This window comes from Dama dama, chromosome 11 (assembly GCF_033118175.1).
Source record: "Dama dama isolate Ldn47 chromosome 11, ASM3311817v1, whole genome shotgun sequence".
In the NCBI taxonomy this organism is placed as follows: Eukaryota; Metazoa; Chordata; class Mammalia; order Artiodactyla; family Cervidae; genus Dama; species Dama dama.
The window spans coordinates 100,106,684-100,125,055 of NC_083691.1; the positions used below are offsets into that span (position 1 = coordinate 100,106,684).

At 49.5% G+C, this 18,372-nt stretch overlaps 1 protein-coding gene across 2 annotated transcripts in view; it reads right to left on the reverse strand.

The window, feature by feature from the left end:
* Positions 1 to 441: 441 nt before the first annotated feature.
* Positions 442 to 18,372, reverse strand: part of NCAPH (non-SMC condensin I complex subunit H) — a 31,715-nt gene continuing 13,784 nt past the window's right edge. For both annotated transcript variants that reach the window (XM_061156016.1, XM_061156017.1), the window contains exons 7-18: positions 15,688 to 15,877; positions 14,256 to 14,347; positions 13,263 to 13,468; positions 9,348 to 9,496; positions 8,715 to 8,818; positions 8,281 to 8,403; positions 5,853 to 5,963; positions 4,552 to 4,725; positions 3,773 to 3,886; positions 3,353 to 3,441; positions 2,811 to 2,886; positions 442 to 926 (exon numbers count right to left, since the gene is read on the reverse strand). In XM_061156016.1, the coding sequence (XP_061011999.1) occupies positions 867 to 926; positions 2,811 to 2,886; positions 3,353 to 3,441; positions 3,773 to 3,886; positions 4,552 to 4,725; positions 5,853 to 5,963; positions 8,281 to 8,403; positions 8,715 to 8,818; positions 9,348 to 9,496; positions 13,263 to 13,468; positions 14,256 to 14,347; positions 15,688 to 15,877 (1,488 nt within the window). In that variant the 3' untranslated portion in view covers positions 442 to 866. The remainder of the gene's footprint in view (positions 927 to 2,810; positions 2,887 to 3,352; positions 3,442 to 3,772; positions 3,887 to 4,551; positions 4,726 to 5,852; positions 5,964 to 8,280; positions 8,404 to 8,714; positions 8,819 to 9,347; positions 9,497 to 13,262; positions 13,469 to 14,255; positions 14,348 to 15,687; positions 15,878 to 18,372) is intronic.

An 18,372-nucleotide genomic window follows, 5' to 3' on the forward strand; every position in this document is an offset into this window, starting at 1 on the left:
ATTATAGGCCCAAGAGAGCCAATCTTTTTTTTAAGAAAATCTGTTTTACTTGTGGCTGTGCCGGGTCTTTGTTGCTGCACTGGGCTTTCATCTAGTTGCAGCAAGCAGGGGCTACTCATCACTGCAGTGCACGGGCTCTGGGTGTGCGGGCTTCAGCTGTGGCCGGGAGCTCAGCAGTCGTGGTGCATGGACTCAGTTGCCCCGCGGCATGTGGGATCTTCCCGGACCAGGAATTGAACCAGTGTCCCTTACGCTGCAAGGCGGATTCTTAACCACTGGACCACCAGGGAAGCCCAATGGATCCAATCTTGAAACCCCTACTCTACTATAAGACAGATCACCTCAGCCCTTAAGAATTTCCTGCCTGATACCAAACAAGTCCGCATTCCCGAGTGTAAGAACCAGGTCTGATACTTGCGCAGTGGGCAATCAGCCAGTTTGTCAACAAACTACTCAAAGGATTTTATTTTTAAGCTTATATACACATTTATAGGCACATAAATGGTATATTTTATATACAAGGTTTTGGTAGCTATTAAAGGACAAGTGCCTACTGGGAAATTCTTTTCTACAAGAATAAAGTATGGAGAACAGAGCAGTGAGAAGACAAACTACGTGGATACGAAGAGTGGACACTGCTTCCGTGATCAGGGCCAGTATCCTTGCCCTCTCTTCCCTCCTAGGTGCTCACCACAGAACAGAAAGCTTCCATCAAGGACAAGAGTTGGTCAGGGAGCTGGTTCCCAGACGGTGAAGGAGAGAAGGCGTGCTGGCAGTCGCTGAGGCTTCGCCTCAGACCCCTGGCATCTCAGCCCCAAGTGTGGGCATCCTGGTCACTGTGGGAGCGAGGACCGCCCCCCACGAGCTCAGTCCTCCTGCCGCACCAGAACATCTGAAAGATCCTTGGTTCCTTCCAGCTTCAGATTCTGAAGGAAGATCGAACACAGGTGAACACTAGTGTACAGAAGATACAGCAATCAGAAAGCAAACTTGGAGGTAACAAGGTGGTGACTACAAAGAACCAGGCTTGTCCCATGATTATAAGTGACACTGTCAACAGCGAATATAACCTGCATGATAAAGCTGGCTCCAAACCTTTGTCAATTGCTGGAAGCGAAGCAAAATGAAGCCTGGTTCCTGCGACAATGTCTGTAAAGGACCCAGGGCTGAGCTGGGAGGAGCTGGGGGAAGTGACAGGGAGCCCACCAGGGGCCACGGCACCGGTACATCAGCCCCATCTATGCGCGGCCTTCCTGCCCTGCCCAAAACCTGCCCGCTGGGTGATGCCGTGACACCCACACTCTCCCTCCCATCTCTGCACAGGACTTCTTCCTTGCCTCCCACTTCCTCCTGGACCGTCCCGCCTCATGGACCCTCCACCAACCCATGGCAGCTGTCCCCTCAGGACTAAAGAGCTGTCAGAGCCCCTTGGCACACGGAGGCCTAACTGCACGGGGACCACAGGCTCCTCTCCAGGCACTGCAGGCAGGCACGTGTGCTGGCACACCTCCTCCTGCGAAAGACGGCAAGCACGCCCCTCACTCCCCCGTGACGGCTGAGGGGGAGCCCGTTACCAGAGGCTGGTGAGGAGTCCAGATGGCAATGAAAAACTGGGAGGAGGTGGACCAGCACAAGCGCCATGCTCTGGCAAAAGGTGTTGTGTGAGATTTGTCCTGGTGGCTCTTAAGCTCTGAGTCACTGCGAATCCCAGTGGATTATCTGGTTACTGTCAGCCAGTGCTACCAGTGAGATCTCCTCAAACAGTCCAAAGGTCAGCCCAGCAGGTCCTGGTCTGGGAACACCTCCTGATTCTTCCAGTGCTGAGCACTCCAGGGCCCCTTAGAGAAATCTGATCACAGCAAAGCAAGCAAAGCTGTCTCTGCTGCTGTGGGAGGCGAAGCAGTGGCAGAGTGAAGCCTGCATGCTTCCCGGCACGTCTGCCCGGCCCCCGTCCACCTGGGGGTCGGGGAGGATGATGAAGCCTCGCTCTCAAGCAGACACAAGGCCCCAGCCAGCGCTGGCCCTCCAGCAATCACTCACACCTTTAGAATCTGGACTCAGGATATGTTTCTGAGCTTTGAGGGTGGCACTATGTTTTGAGGGCCTGGCTGGGCTGGGAGACCACACCCAAGGGAGAGCCCACAGTACTGACATCCACGAGGATGGTGTGAGATTCCAACCTTGCTCAGGGAAGCTGGCAGTGACACCATGAAGGTGTCCAGCTCCAGCCCTGGTGACGCTCGCGGCTTGTGCTATAGCCCAGCCCCGTCCTGGGCACACGAGAGGACAAGTTTCAGGCAGCACCAAGTGCCCGGGCCTGCCGGCTGCTTCTTTGGGGTGCCTGCCTCCCGGAAGCGTCCACTGAGAAGACAGGTCTCGCCAGCTCCGTAGTGACCGCCCCACGGCCACTCCGCTCTGTCAGCTCTCTCCCGGCGGCTGTCTCCTTCCTGCCTCATCGTTCCCCTCTTTTCTCCACCAGGTTTCCCATCTGTCCTGACTTTGACACTGGCAGGATTTGGCCTTGATGCCCAGTGATGTAAAAGCACCTTACATGTTTTCAAGTTGGGAACTGACAGATCACAATTTCAGCATCTAAAATTTTCCCACTGGGATCCTCCTCATAATTTTCATCTCTAATCATACATGTTGGCCTTTTTCTCAATAATTTTTCAGTATCTGGTTAATCCTCTGGGTTGAAGGTAGGTACTACGTAAGTCACTGCATTTAAGATGTCCCATGAGGCCGCCCATGACTAATAAAAAGCTCCTGTAGGCTGACTATAATACTCCATGCTTACCAGGTCTACCTACCTTTTCATTGGCTAAATGTAGGAGACACGCAAAGGCCAGAGGTATGGAGAGGTTCTGAGCCATAAGGGGAGGCAGGCTGTGAAAGAAAAAGGCCAGGAAGTATTTAGCTGTCACTGCAACTCCAGGAACAAAGGCACTTTCATCAAGTATGAATACACATACCCAATGAATAAACTAATAGGAAACAAAGAAATATTCAGATGCCTTTTAGAAGCAGGTTTTTCCAGTTTCTTATTTGGAAATATTTGCTGTTCTATTCCAGCCACTGGTACAGAAAAATGCCTTTTTTAAAGGTGGGCTAACTTAACTCACTTATCAATGCAGAGAAGGAATGGAAAAACTGCAAGAAATGTGAAAATGGGGGTCCTGTGTGGAGGGGGGGGCTCTGTTACACAAACAACTTGGGGAGGAGTGGGAGGGATGAGGAAAGGAGGGGTGAGGAGGGGAGCGGTGAGGAGGGGAGGGGTGAGGAGGGGAGCGGTGAGGAGGGGAGCTGTGAGGAGAGGTGGGGGGGCAGGGCGAAGTCTGCCTCATGCACACACCTCTTCTGCAGGTCCTTTGTGAGACTGCTGAGTTTCTTGTCAGCCCCCTCCTCAAAGGGTCCTGCTTCTCCATTCTCACTGTGGTTTACCTGACAGAAGAAAGGACACTTAGGGATCAGACTGGGCCCAGTTTACTTTTTGACAGCAACATAAACCTATGAAGCTGGAACTCGAAAAAGGAAAGCCTGCGTTGGAATGAAACCGAACAATTTTTTTGAGGCATTTTGAAGAAAAAAGATCCACGTGTACCACCTTCTGTGTGACCCACCGGTTCGCACGCTTGGTCCATTTCTGTTTCAGAGGTCTGATGTCATCCTTGTATTTCTGAATAACTGCTTTTCAGGTTCACGCTACTGATGCTGGAGCGCAGACTCGAGCCACGCCCGCATTGGTGCTAGGCACCAGAGTGGAACCCGTTACCTCTGCGTCTGCCTGCTTGGGGATCTCCGTCAGCAGACTCCACATGCTCTGCTTCAACTTCTTCATGTCCATCTTTTTGGCAGTCTTGGCATACTGAATTTCAATTTTATTTACCTGAAAACGGTATGTGACAAGTAAAACTAAGCAGAAGAAAGAAACATTTACCATCAGCTCTTTGAAAAAAAGTCTGGAGAGGAAATAATGAATAAACCTAGTTTACACTACCAAGTTTGAGCTTTCTTTGGACGTATTAAAATAGAGTCCCTCATTTCAATCTATTGATAATTTCTTTTTTTTTTTGATGATTTCTTTTTGATCAAGTACAGTCTTCATTAAGGGTATCCTGGAATTCAGTGTAAAAGAGAGAAGTGAATCAAATATATATAAAAGCACCAGGCCTGCCATCTTGGCATGGAATAGATGCTTGATACATGGTAACTTTATGAGTTGAATCTGGCCTAGATTTTCCAGAGCTAAATACCTACCCTTACCCAGCCCATTTCTCTTTCTGCAGGCTTCACTCACATACTGCATGTGCATTGCAGGTTTGTCCCTAGTCATATGGTCTATCACAATCTTTGGAGAGATGGCTGGTTCCACACAAACATAATCAGATTCTCTACAGCCTTATTTAAGAATCAGCCACGTAGAGAGTAACGGGTTAAACTTAAGAAGGAAAAAAAAAATCAAGCTCAGACCAATACGATTCTCATAAAAGAGGCAAACTAAGCAGCTCTCAGGCAAACAACATCACATGTAATTCTTGGCTTCGTCTTTACCTTCTGAGGCTCAGCTACCAGGTTTGACTCCCCGTAAGTGGTGATGTCCGGTCCGTGGACTTCAGATGCCTCACCGTTGCCTTGTGTTGTCGCAGACGGATGATCAGAATGGTCAAGGGTTCCAGCTGGTCCCACAAACAAGTCATCGGACTCTTCATAATCGCTGTCAGCGGCCTGGGCAAGGAAATAACTCTTCAAGTTAGGCAGAGTTGTGTGAGGGGCTTAGAAACAGCTTTGCAATAGACCCCATAGCCAGCAAGAGCAGACACCTGAGAGTTCACGGGCTTCGAGGCCCTCTAGTCATCTCCCTGTTGCACAAAGACGGCACTAGGGAGGCATCTGTTAACTAAGACCTCTGCAGTGAGAGTTCAGAGGAGCATGGTCATCAACACAGTGTCCTTTGTCTCTAAACAGTTTAGGATCTCATTTTACAGAAAGCATTCCTAAAACCCCAGAGATGTGACCTGCCGGCTGGCCAGCAGCAGGGGTCCTGCTGGGAGCTGGTGACAAAGACATTCTTGGACTGAGCCCAGCAGGAAAGGCCAGATCTCTGGGTGGGGCCTAGGAGGTGGTTTTTTTAATAGGCTCTCTGGGTGATTTTTACGTACACTAAGTTTGAGGAGCACTGGTCAAGCGACCAACTAGACTTTCACTAAAATATAAATAACAGCTAACTCTCTTCCAAGTAAGAAAATACAGTAAATAAACTATTCTCCCTATTCTTTCTCCTCTCCTCACCTTCAGGGTCACACGGGGCCTAATATCTCCCCCTCTGTCAGGCTATCTCATTCACAGAGTCACAGAAGGGATTCTGAGGTTATATAGTCTAACCAAGATCTAAAGGTGGGGAGCAGTTTGTACAAGTTCACAAGGTGTGAACCTAAATCAGAGCTATAAACGTGGTCTCCTGAGATCCAGTCCATACACCTTTTCCCCATCAGAACACACTGGCATCACACATCTATGCGTTTTGTCTCCCCACCCAAAACTCTAGCTCCTGAGAGTGGGGAGAGCGCTTCTTTTCCTCGGAAATCTCAAAATAGCCAAGATAAGTGCTTTGTACAGGCTAAACACTCCGTCCACATGTTGACAGTTTATTGGACTATGTCCACTTTTCTCCTGCGTCCAGAGCTCAGTGTGAGGCAGGCCGAGGTCTGGCTGCTCCCCGGCTCTGCTCAGTTCTGAGGCCTGGGGCAGGGCAAGCACACACAGACCCCCACTGGCTCAGAATGCCCTGCAGGAAAGGACAACGGAAGCAGCGACCCTGCTGAGAAGAGGACAGAGTGCTTGCCCCTGCTTACCTGTAACCCAGGGCAGAAGTTGGAGGTGTCGTTAGGGTTGTTGTAATCATAGTCTCCAATTTCTTCATCATGCTCGGTCCCTGCCTTCTGGCCTTGGGCCACCTTCAGTAACTGATTGGAGGAAAGTACAGCTTCAGAGAGCAATTTCTAGAAAAGCAGCTAGTAAACTAGGCTGGGGAGATGACCTTAGTTCCAACAATGCACGTCCCAGAACATTAGGGTTATAAGGGTCCTGAAAAATCATCTCATCCAGCCCACTTCTAACTCACCGCCCAGCTCCACTCTAGAGCAAGCCCAGGGCAGTGGGGCTCCTAGCTGCCAGCCATCCCAAAGATGCCGGAGCAGCCAGGTTGCAATTAGGGCTGCCCGCAAATTTATTTGAAAACATGTTCCTTCACTAAAAACAAAACCACCTATGCCTATCTGAAACGAAGTCCACTTGTGGCTGCTATTGACCAGTTTTGACAGAACACTCACTGTTGTAATTCTCAGGCAGCTGGTCCCACTCCTGGGGCCATGACTGCTCCCTAGCAGCCCTCCTTTCTGCCACCACACCTGCGGCCCACGAACCCCCTTCGAGGGGTCTCATAGAACAAGTCTGCCTCCTCTCCTGGGAGTGCCTGTCCACCACAGCCCCTCAGATTTGCAGGCCTTTAGGGTACTGATCTTTATCTAGGGTGTGTCTTTGGGGTGGAGGAAATGGGATTAAAGGTGTGTACAGTTTATAGAAGCACACTGAATATTTTAGTATAACGTAATATAATTACATACTCCAAAAGTAGTCCCCAAACCTCAATGTTTGTATAATACAAATCCAAAAGTAAAGAATAGATTTTTATTAAGAAATGCCCACTTTCTCCCACTTTTCTTCATATGATTTCTAAATCCCTCTCCATGTGGAATATTCTCGACACACTCTAAATTGTCCACAGTCTATTAGAAATGTTTCAGGAAGGGTATGTGAGACTTCTCATGTATTGACTGGTTGCTATTAACATCTCTCTTTAAGATATTAAAGAGAATGGGTGGTTGACCTGTATAGTCTCTAGCCAGACTGGGTGTTTGTTTAACAATCATCTGGTGTCTACTTTCTGCTATTTCACAGTCACTTTTCTAGTGTTGCTCTCCTGGAAGGATGAGGTGAGGAATCCTGGGCTTCTGCCTGGCTGCCCTGATAAACATGAAGGGAAATTTGTTCCTGTGGATAATCAGAAGCAAGAATTCTTTCCTAAGAAACAATGATGGGAAAAAAACATACAAAATACAAAAAGACAATTCCTGGAGTACAGTGATGCAATGACCTTGTTTTAACCACTTTCATATCTGAAAATGCAAATTACCACCTAAGCCACACTCTTCAATGTTCATAGTAAGGGCTTGAGAGAGGAGAAGGTGGCTTGTGGCTAGGAAAGTGGCTGAGGCTGGGTTATTTTGGTGGGGCATCCCACTGTCTTCCTTCTGGCCCCCAGCAGCCTGGCTCTGCCCCTCCACCTCAGGGCTCTATTTTCTGACTCAAGCAAACAGCTGCTGCATCCGACACTGATGGTGGCCGCGGCTGCTTCTGCTGCTGCCGCTCTGTCTCTCCTTCTGCATTTTTTTTAACTGAGGTATAACTGACATATAACATTATATTCATTCTTTCTGCATTTTTAAGAGCATTTCTGTTAACTGAACGGTATTGATTAGAAGGAAAATGACCAGTGTTAAATTATAAAAACAGAATGTGCAATATCAGTGAATTCAGGGAACTGTACACGTATCATTAAGACCTGTGGAGAGACAGGTAAAACAAGGCAGAGGAAACTGTCAACTGTTTGTAGACTTGACACCACAAGATGAAAACACCCAGGAATGCAAATGAGCAGAGGGTCCGGGTAAAACGGAAGTAAGTATGACCCACTGCCTGGTTGCCCTGGCAACAGGAATACATGCTTGCTGCTTAGCATCACCAGAGGGGCCACAGGCAAATGAAGTGAACAGCGACTGGTGCATACCGGCACGTCTAGAGCACTCATCTGAACAGGCATGGAAGGAGTGCGGCCAGGCTGTGCGGCACCGGCAGCTGCACCACCCCGCACATCACAGGAGGCTTGAGTCTATGCCATGACTGCAGGGAGGCTATGAGAGCAGGAGAGAGGACCTCGCTTCTGAATCCACAACTCTAATGAGAATCAAAGGATCAAGGAATAACCAACGCCGTGCAAAACCTCGACAAAGCGCTGTTCATCCCCCTTGCCCGTGAGGAAGTAGGCCAGAGTGTCCAGGTGAGGTACTTCATCTGTCCTGTGAGCGTTACCCTCCAGCTCTGCCTTCCTCACACGCTCCTCCTCAGAGGCACCAACAGTCACGCTACCAGCCACTGATACCTCTGATGCTAAGAAGGGGTCCAATGACAGCATGACCTCAGGGAACCAAAGAGCAGCTTTACCCTGGTGCCTGGTTTGAGATGCAGCTGGACCAGATCTTTAGTCTCATACTGGAAATCTGTAGGAAGAGTAGTGGCTCTCCAACTCTGGTTCTCCAAAGTGAACTTGGTCAGAACAGTAACAGCCTATTGATTTTAAAGAAAAAGAAAAGGGTAGTTTTTATGCATCTTTAATAAAAACGGCCTATATGCATACAGCTGCAACAGTCTTCTCACTTCTGTGTAAAGGAGTGATTCTGTGAGACATTGTTCATAGTGAGTCTCTCTGCCACTGCGTCTGGGACTATTTCAATTCCTTCAGGGACTGAGGAAGAATGAAACTACCCATTTACTCTAAGAGTTAAATTTATAATGAATTCTTAAAAACCACAGATGAAAGGGGAAGAGGAGTGCAAAGAATTTGTGAAAGCACAAAGGATAATAAATCTAGCACAAACCTTTGTTTTTCGAAAATGTACATCAAAGTCAATATCATCGTCAAAGTCAATTTTAAAATCCTTCGAGCTCTTCTTTCTATGCTCTGATTGTGAAGCAGTATCACCTGCAGAAATGAAGTCAGATGTCAACACTGCTCACCTCTCTGGTCTCTTTATTTACTCATCCTGCGAGATCACTCGACAGCCTTACTGAACCCAAGACTGCATTTGCATCTGAGCATCAGAACAGCACTAAGAAGGGCAAATCTTATACCTAATATTTATCCGTATGATCTGTGTTTTTGCTGAGAAAACTCAGTAACAGGTATGCTAATTAATCACTTCTTTTCAGAGAGAGAATGCAAAACACACAATGCTGGCACGGCCCTTCAGAGGGCTGCAGCATGCACCCGTGCAACAACTCACACGGCACCTCCAGACCCTTCCCACTTAGAGGCCGCACTCTTAACTGCTCCCTCATCCCGGGCCAGGTCAACTCACTGTCCAACCAGGAGGCTGCTTATCTTGTGTATTTCCCTCCGCTTGTTGGGAGGTATAAGACTGTGATGGGCATTTTCCCTTCCTGGGCTGAAAGGCTGACTGGCTGGTCATCTGCACTATTTCTTCTTAAAAGTTCTGCCTAGAAGTACATACATTTGTGTCGAGGTCTAAAGCGCCAGTGATCCGGGCCAGCCCACATCGACATGGTGCGGGGGCTAAAGTAGGAATACTCTCCAGGCTTCATGGACAGAAGGGGACACAAGGTCCAAATGTCTCCGTCCCCAAGGGGAATCACTTCGTCTCTGTAACACATAAGATCCATTTTTATATGTACAGTCATATGTGTGTTGATGTAGACAATACAATCGTGTATTTACACGTAAAGCAGAATACAACCCAGCTGAAGACACTACTTTTCCACAAATGAGCAACATTGCTAAGAGTGAGTCCAACATAAATACATCATTAGTAATCCTTTGGCTTACTCAATCAGTGCTTTTTCTTCTCATTTTATAACAACACGATTGTATCTATGCAAGTACTTTTCATGTTTCAAAATGCTTCATAAAATGCAAGTTTACCCACTTGAGAGATAAGAAAACAGAAAGAAACTGACTTTTTATATAAGACTACATACATGGCTAGTAAAATGCAGAGTTGGGGACTGGACACCATTCCAGAATCCCAGCCTCAGGGTCTTTCCACACACAAGGCTTCCTACCACATGACATGATTGTCACATTTCTTCTTTACCGTCTTTCCATAAATGAGGGCTCCGCTAACACTGCTGTAGTTCCTACTGAAAGTGAAAACAACTAATTTGTCTCCCACATGACTGGGGGACAATAACCTATCTGTTAAACCATCTAACTGTATTTCTTGCTGTGTATGAAGGGTCTAACTGGCCCATCCAGCATGGCAGTTTTGGATTGCTGTTTCATCCTTTCTGCAAGGTAACTAAAACGTGTCGGGTAGGTTTTACCTACAGGCCCTGCCAGGTCAGAAAGCCTGTTAGCGCTACTCTACTGCCCTCTAAAGGTAAAGACAATGACGACCTTTTCACCTGTACTGACCCATACCTATAAATCCCCTTTATATCTAACCTTATGGTATGAGATAAAACCTTTAAAAGGACTTCACTTTCATCTACGGACTCTTTTTTTAAATTTTATCCAGTAAACTCTACCTGTACATTTAAGGTGTAATGAAAACAATTTTTAAAATTAAAATATACTAAAAAATCCCCACTTCTAGCCTGTAACTGCCTTCCTATGTTAGGTAATAACTGTACTGCACTCTGCTGTATCTCTCCCAGGGCGAGAGAAGGTGGCTTTGGGGGCATCCCGGCTCAAATTCTTGGGTACTCGTCTGTCAAAATGCCGGCAGCTGAGCTGGCAGTTTGTTGGGAAGTTAGAGGCAAAGCTATAAAGAGCTTGCCTCCTATCTTCTGAGAGTTGGACTTCTTCTGAGGGCCAGAACTGGACTGAGGCCCTGGAGGCTTGACCTCTAGCCTTTTAATAATGCTTTCAATACAATACAGTGCTATGTGGCAGGCACCCGACTCCCCCATTCAACAACTAGCCTAATCCAGTCTACCCCTCCGTCAGGCTTCTCTCATACCCTCTGGAGGAAGTGTTCACTTCTCCTACCCCCACCCCACCCTACCGCAACCACAGTCCCTTCCTTCAGTTTAGCGCCAGCTCAGTTGTGCTGCACGAACACCTGCAGGTTGACGGTCTCCTCTCAACTGTCTCCTTGCACCTCGGCCAGCATGCAGCAGAAGGCCTCAGTCTTGCAAGCACAGAGCAGGCTGTGGTCTGGGCTGGACCACAGGCGAGGCCTTTAACCACAGTGAGCGCACGCGCCCAGGAGATCAGAGAGTGCACACGGCCCCGCCGCTGCAGAAGATGGAGGGCAGCTGAGCCACCCTAGGTCACCAAGTGCTTTCTCAGTCACGTCCTTACCAATGTACGATGTGCACGGTGGTCAAAGGGCTGCCCTCCAGGGACCAGTCACACAGGGCTTTCTGCAAGCACTGGTGGTTATAATTCAGCATCACTCCACCCCACCTTGAACTAGAGAAGCTCTTAAAGACCTTGAAGTTCAGTACAGTGTTTTCAGTCCTGCGTACAGCACAAGCCCCAGCAGCTCTGGGGAAGTCATGAGGCATTCCTGGCCTTAGACACTCCTGAGTTAGTGCCCTGGGGTGGAGCCTGCCACCCATAGCTCATCACACACGGCCAGACTGGTCGAGGGTGCTGGGTAACTCCCCAGCTCCACCCTTACTTACCTTCTCTGAGCCTGTTTCCTCACCTGTAAAATGGGGTAACAGGACCTACAGGGTTGTTGTAAGGATGAAGAGATTATTTTTATATATTATATAAATTATGTGAAATATGCAGGTAAGGAACCTGGCAGAGTATGTGGCACAATCAGAATAATCGGGCGCTCAGGAAACATCAGATACTATGATACTATTATCATCAAGCCCCAGTCACTCCCTTTCCAGGTGAGAAAGCAAACCCCACAGACAGACCACTTGCTCCACACCTCCCAGCCACCCACGGCAGGGTCAGGTCTAGTTCAATTCACACACTCACTGAGCTCCCAGGAAAGGCCCGCACCCGGCCAGCGACAGGCATTTCAAGGCAGACAAAACCCTGCACTAGAACCTAAGCCCTATACCAGCAGTGCACTCACTCAGCAGGATCCAGGCTAAGATTCTATTCTGTCCAACTGGGGAGAGAAATGGAGACATTTGTTCAAAATGTGTTTAAAATAACCATCTATGGGTTATATGATTATAACAAAATAACAGAACGGAAGCCACTAAAACCCTCCTGCTACATCAGTTCCTCAGACGCCACCTCACCATTTACACAAAGTGATGCTCTTCTCTGACTTTGAAAATAACATTAAAAGAGCTCATCCCACCAATCTGCCCATCATTTCTCACTTCTTGGAAGACAGGATGGGAACAGGGACAAAACCACAGGGTGGTAATAGCACACACCAGGAGAGGCGGTTTCTAAAGGGTCTGGGGGGTAGGGGTAATTTTTCCTTGAGGTCCTCACAGCCCCCTGACTTCTAGTCAGATTTGAAGGGGCACTGTCAATCTCATCATTCCCCACATGGGCAAACAAAGTGAGTCAAGAAAGCACTCTCAGCCTGGACACACTCAGCAAGGCTCTTGAAGGAATTTTTGCCTTGGTGGGAAATCACGCTGGACAACTTGTACAGTTTCACCCACAGTGACCCAGCTGGGCTGTCCCTGACCCCAGACTTGCCAAGCCGCTGCTGTGGGCTCAGGGTCATCCGAGGGTCTGCCTGTTCCAGTCTCGTGGGATCTGGTATACCCAGGCCCGTTCAAGACCTTTAGCGGCCCTCACAAAGTAGGACTGTGGGATCCCGCTTCCAGATCATATTCAAAATTAACGTAAAATAACCTAGTAAGTACATATAATAAAGATCAACCAAGTTCAGATTTTCCAATGATGCTTACTAGAGTAATCAAAAATCTAAATTACTGGAGACCAATTCTACCATCTCCCCAATCTCATATGCTCAATTTTACCTGCTGCCTTAGTTTTCCTTGCTTTGCTCATCCCCTGTCTACCAATCTGATAACCAACTCTGCTCAGACCCCTCTGCCCTTTACGTGGGGCCCCCTTTTTCTCAGTAATCAATACGTAAGCCTGTTTTCTGCCTGTAACTGAGATGCAGTGATTCAGTCAAAAGCCAGACCATGTTCAGGGTCTTGAAAGGGAGCACAGTCCGTGCTACCAAAATGGAAGTGGTGATGACCAGCCGCCGCTGAAGGAGCTACTAGAGCCCAGCTTTTTATGTCATAGTCTCATGCTTATCAACTCCTGCAACGTCAGCCTTATGACCAGTAAGTGGCTGAGCCGATATTCAGAGGCAGATTGATTCCATCATGAGTCAGAATGGCTCAGCCTGTGTAACAAGACACACAAGCCCAGCCGACCACAAGGACAAAACCGGACTGTCCCAGCAGGACCTCTGGGAGGACGGCTACAGGGACACTTCCCATGGCCCTGGGCGCCTTACTGGCAGCTTTGAACCTGGCAGGGCTCCTTCCAGCTCCCGAGCTCGGTGCGGTCCCCCGCTGCGGTCTGCTCTGCTTCATCATTGGCATCGAAGTCATCCTCCAGGGGCCCGTTGGGGAAGTCCTCGCAGTCACTGTCCTCCACCTCGGCATTGAGGTCAAACACCTGGTCGCTCTTCTTAAACTTGTCCACCAGGGCTGACACTGACTGGAAGAGACGGAGAGCTCCCCAGTCCCCCACACCCCCACCACCCCCATTCCCACCGCCAGCCCGCCACTGCGGGAAGACCCGCCCCACTAGAGGGGCCTCCCCCCAGGCCCGCCTCCCTGGAGCCGGGGTTCTCTCAACCACAGAGTGCTGAGGAAGTTTACATTGTGCGGCACAGGATGGAGCTGGATTGTCGTCAGGCACATTTTGTAAAACATGAAACCGGAACCTGCATCCTTTAACCCCATGTTTAAACAGTTTTCCATGGAGACCATTTATTTTGGAGGTTGTAGTAAGTAGACTAAAGGGGGCCAGGCTAAAAATAGAGGAAAACTTCACACATGACAATTTCTCAGGAAACTCTGTGCCAAGGGACTCAAGTCTGAAGAGCAGGAAATTCCTTGAGCTTGACAGCAACCTAAGAGACCAGAGGCCACTGGGACAGCCATGTTTGAGAGTAAATCTGATGAGACTGTGCACCCAGGAATGGAAGGACTGCCTTACCCTGGGGGGCAGACAAGAAGAAACACGAAGCTGATCCCCACACGCTACTCCCAGCTGCTTAATGGGCCTGCGGAGGGCAGCGCACAGCCCCACTCCCAGCGTGCCCCAGTGTTTAGTCCCTATGGAGGAGCCAAAGCAAATACTTTCTGTACTGCCGGCTAAATAAAAATGATGCCACAGTTTTGGTTCCCACTGGGCAGAACTCATCTTAGGCCATCTCACTGAAATCACGAGCTGCTGGAGAAATGCCCAGGGCCCTTAGAAGTCCAGAAATTGACCACACCTCATTATGTGCTTCACTGTCCCATTTAGTGAACTGGAAGCCGGCCAGGGAAGGGCAGATTTGGCGATCTTCCGCGCACTGCTGCAGGGCCGCTGGGAGGACAGGAAGATCACAAAGAAGGATCAGAGCAGGCTGCAGACATGCCTCAGCCCCTGGAGATGACAGAGCAGCCCCGTGGAGGGGGAGGCGCGGCCACCTCCTGCCCTTGGACAGAGGCTGGCTGGCCGCCCACCTGTGTGCCGACTACTCTCCCAGGAGAGGACGTGTGCTCAGGCACACACCCGTGCCAGAGGTAGGCTCCACACTGGTGTTCCAGGAATCGGGAAAACACCAGAGCAGAAGCCTGAAGCACAGACTTTTAAACTCCAAAATGGACTCTGTGTCCCATGCTGGAGCTGGGAAATCAAAAACCCATCCTGAAAGCGTACTAACGGCACAGACAATTGTGAACGTCACTTTTTCTAGCCCCAAAATAAACTAGGGATGGGCTTCCCTGATGGCTCAGTGGTAAGGAATCTGCCTGCAGTGCAGGAGACGTGGGTTTGATCCCTGGGTCGGGAAGATCCCCTGGAGAAGGGAATGGCTGCCCATTCCAGTATTCTTGCCTGGAGAATCCCATGATCAGGGGAGCCTGACAGGCTGCGGTCCGTGGGGTCCCAAAGGAGTCGAACGTGACTGAGCAACTAAACAGCAACCAAACTAGGTCCAGATTACCCCCCTCACAGGATGAGAGCCTCACTGAGTACAAACACCTGGACAACTGTTAGTACTAAACAGTCATTCTTAGCAAATTCTAGACAAGGACAGGCGGATGGGCACCATAATATTGGTGTGGCCCTGCAGAGGGGAGGATAATTCCATGTACCACAAAATCGTCCCATGCTAGTGCCTGGCCTTCACACCGCCTACCACATCCTCAGAGGCTCCCCCAGCAGTGGGAGGGGACAGGTTGGATGGGTGGCAGGGGGTAGCGGAAATCACTGCTAAGCCAGTATAAGGGACTGACAACAGGACAGATCTGTTCTCAGACCACCGTGGAGGATTCTGAAGACAGTTCATACAGCCCTTTTCTCCTCAGGATCCCCTGGGTTAATAACAAGTGAACACAAGGCCTCTGGCGCAACAAGTCTCTTACAGCCCCTTTCCCAAGTCCAAACTCTCACCCTCCAGAGAACCAGCTGCCCACAGGGCACCAGAAGGCCTTAGCACACATAAACCACAAGCACTGGCTACTGCTGGTCAAGACTCCGTGCTGCAGAAAGGCCAAAAGTGAGTTTCTCCTCAAAAAAAAAACAAGCCCACTTTGTCTTTCCAGAGGAATCTTCTGGGTAAATAAGCAACACAAGAGCACAGTGGGCTTGCTAGCCATGGTTATACACAGAAACCTCTCTGATGACTGAACTGCTCTGGTAAGAGGCGGCACCGGAATCACCTTTTAAGTCGGTCATTTCCACCCAGCCCAAATCCGGCAGCTCAGGAGGCTCCCCGCTGGAGAGGGTCTGGATGTCGGTGGGGAACAGCAGCTCGCTCCTGTAGTCTGGGCAGTGGAGGGTGGAGAGGAACACGCCTGCAGTGCTGCACTCGTCAAACGAGGCTGCTGTCTTCTGGAACATGGGGTCGACCTGAGTGCAGAGAAGCAGAGGGGACCCCAGGGTTAAGGGACGCAGCCAAAGGAAACAGGAAACCCCGCTCACTGGGCCTTGCTCGTTCGCAGCTGCATCTACGGGATCAAAATGTCTCTGCACATGATCAACTGACAGGTAAAACCCCACCTGCTTCAAAAGGAGGGCTGTGCGCACTCAGATGGAGAAAGGCACACAGTAGATGGTGACAAGCTGGTACCACGTCAGCGTGTTTGCCTACAATGTTCCCGGGCAGTGTCCTTCTGCTGGTCTCTCTCCAGTCAGGTGTGGGCTCTGTTAAGATTTTATTTATTTGGCTGTGCTGGGTCTTCATTGCTGCGTGTGGGCTTTCTCTAAGTTGTGGCGAGCAGGGGCCACTCTAGTTGTAGTGCGCGGGATTCTCACTGCAGCGGTTTCTCTTGTTCTGGAGCATGGGCTCTAGGTGAGCAGGTTTCAGTGGTGACTCAAGAGCTCTAGAGCGCTGGCTCAGTAGTCGTGGGGCATAGGCTTAGCTGCTCCGCAGCATATGGAATCTTCCTGGACTAGGGATTGAACTCACATCCCCTGCATTGACAGGTAGACTCTCAACCCCTGGATCACAAGGGACACCTCTCCACCATCACTTTTTGAACATCTATCTCTAGTAGAATGCTACCACAACAAATTCCACTGACTTATAAAAAGTTTGTGTGAGGGATTCACAGAATCCCATCAATCCTCTGAACAACAATATTTTCAAAGATGTGGAAGAAAGAACCCAAGTAAGACATCCAGGCAAAGGACAGGCAGAGTCATCAGGGTTAGATGGCTGGGTTACACAGGGGAGAGGTGGTCAGAAGACCCCCAAGGCTGGGGGTCAGGGTGCAGGAGGGGCATAACCACGTGTCATCAAGCCCCAAAGCAGAACGGGGCACAGGGGACAGGGCCAGGCACAGGCACACAGGCCTGTGTGGCCAGAGGGCAGGAGCCGCCTGGGACTCTCCAGGAGGCCAGTGACAGGGAAGAGGTTGGGCACTGTGTTCACAGGTCTTCCTTATGGCTTAGGACAAGGCTACTCTGCAGACAGGCGCCCCTAATTATGAGGACAGACGTGGCTCTCCGGCTCTTTACTGGCCCCCTCAGCCCTGAGCCCAACCTCACCAGAACTGAGATTCCCCTCTCACCTCCTGATACGCGAGTCCCACAACAGCACACGTGGCACCTCTGGGTTCCGCCTGCTCACCCCTCACCCAGACAGTACAAGGCTTGGTGGGCTTCCCTGGTGGGCCTGTCTCTACCACCTCCCTCTTCCTTCCCGCCCTCATTGCCATCAGTATAACCACTGCCTGAGTTAACCCTTGTCTCTGCTCTCTCCTGCTTCTTATCCTAAAAATACCAGAGGTGCTACTCCCATGCCTTTCCTCAAAGGCTCACCACAGCAATGGTTTTCCTCCTGGATCCCACACCAAGGTCTTATGCAGGTAGTTACTGAAACTCAGCATTTCAAAGAGTCAACATGAAATCTGCACACTGACCTACATTCACAGCTGAAAACACTAAGATAACTTTCTTCACTTTTGCCTAGAATTAGATCACATCAGTGTGAGAACAATGGTTCTTTCATGTGAATTAGATTTGACTTACATCTCTGAGTGACTGAATGGGAAAATGAATCACTGCTGGCTGTGCAGTCTAGAAAAATGAACTCTTTGAAATAAGGGTCCCAGCAAGGGAGAGAAGCCGTAAAAGCAGGCCTCGGTAGACAGTAGATGGCAGGATGAAGTCGAGTCATTTCAGGAGTAAATCCTCCCCTCCAGTCCAACTTGGACACTGTCCATCTGCTGAAGGAACCAGAACTTTCTCTGCTTCGTGACCTCGGCTTGTGCTTCTGCCCAGAGTCCCCTTCCTGTCACCACCTGGCAAACACTTACCCACCCTTCACGGCCCAAGTCAAACCTTGCCTCTTCCGTAAACTCTGACCTCCACCCACTCTGGTCTCCCGATAGGAGCCTGGACCTTCCTCACACTGTCTGTCTGTGCTCTCCTGGCCTGAAGAACTGAAACATAAGCAGGCTGGACCCCCCGTGGCAGCAAGAATTCTGCTCACAGTAAAGAGATCTGTCCAAACTAGATGAGCTCACATGCAAAAAGGGGTTCTCAGCTGGTCCAGACCCACCCACAGAACATCTGCTTCCCCATCTTCTGCCATCATCCAGAGAATGTGGGTTCAACAAACTGGAAGTTCCACTGAAACTTCAAATTTTAGGTTTGTGTGCCTCCCCTCCTCCTTTTTTATCTTCCATTCTTTCTGTTAGTACAAGTTTACTGGAGGTTACAGAGTAAAAAAGGCTTTCCAGTGTTTGGGTTCTTGGTGTTTCTTCAACACCCTGTTGATTCACTTGCATAAATAGACCACAGCCCGACAGCCGCAGGCTTGCAGGGAGTGGCACTGCTCGCTCTCGTGTTCTCTCTCTAGGACAATGGAGAGGCCAGTGTAAGCGTCCTCAGGCTCCCCA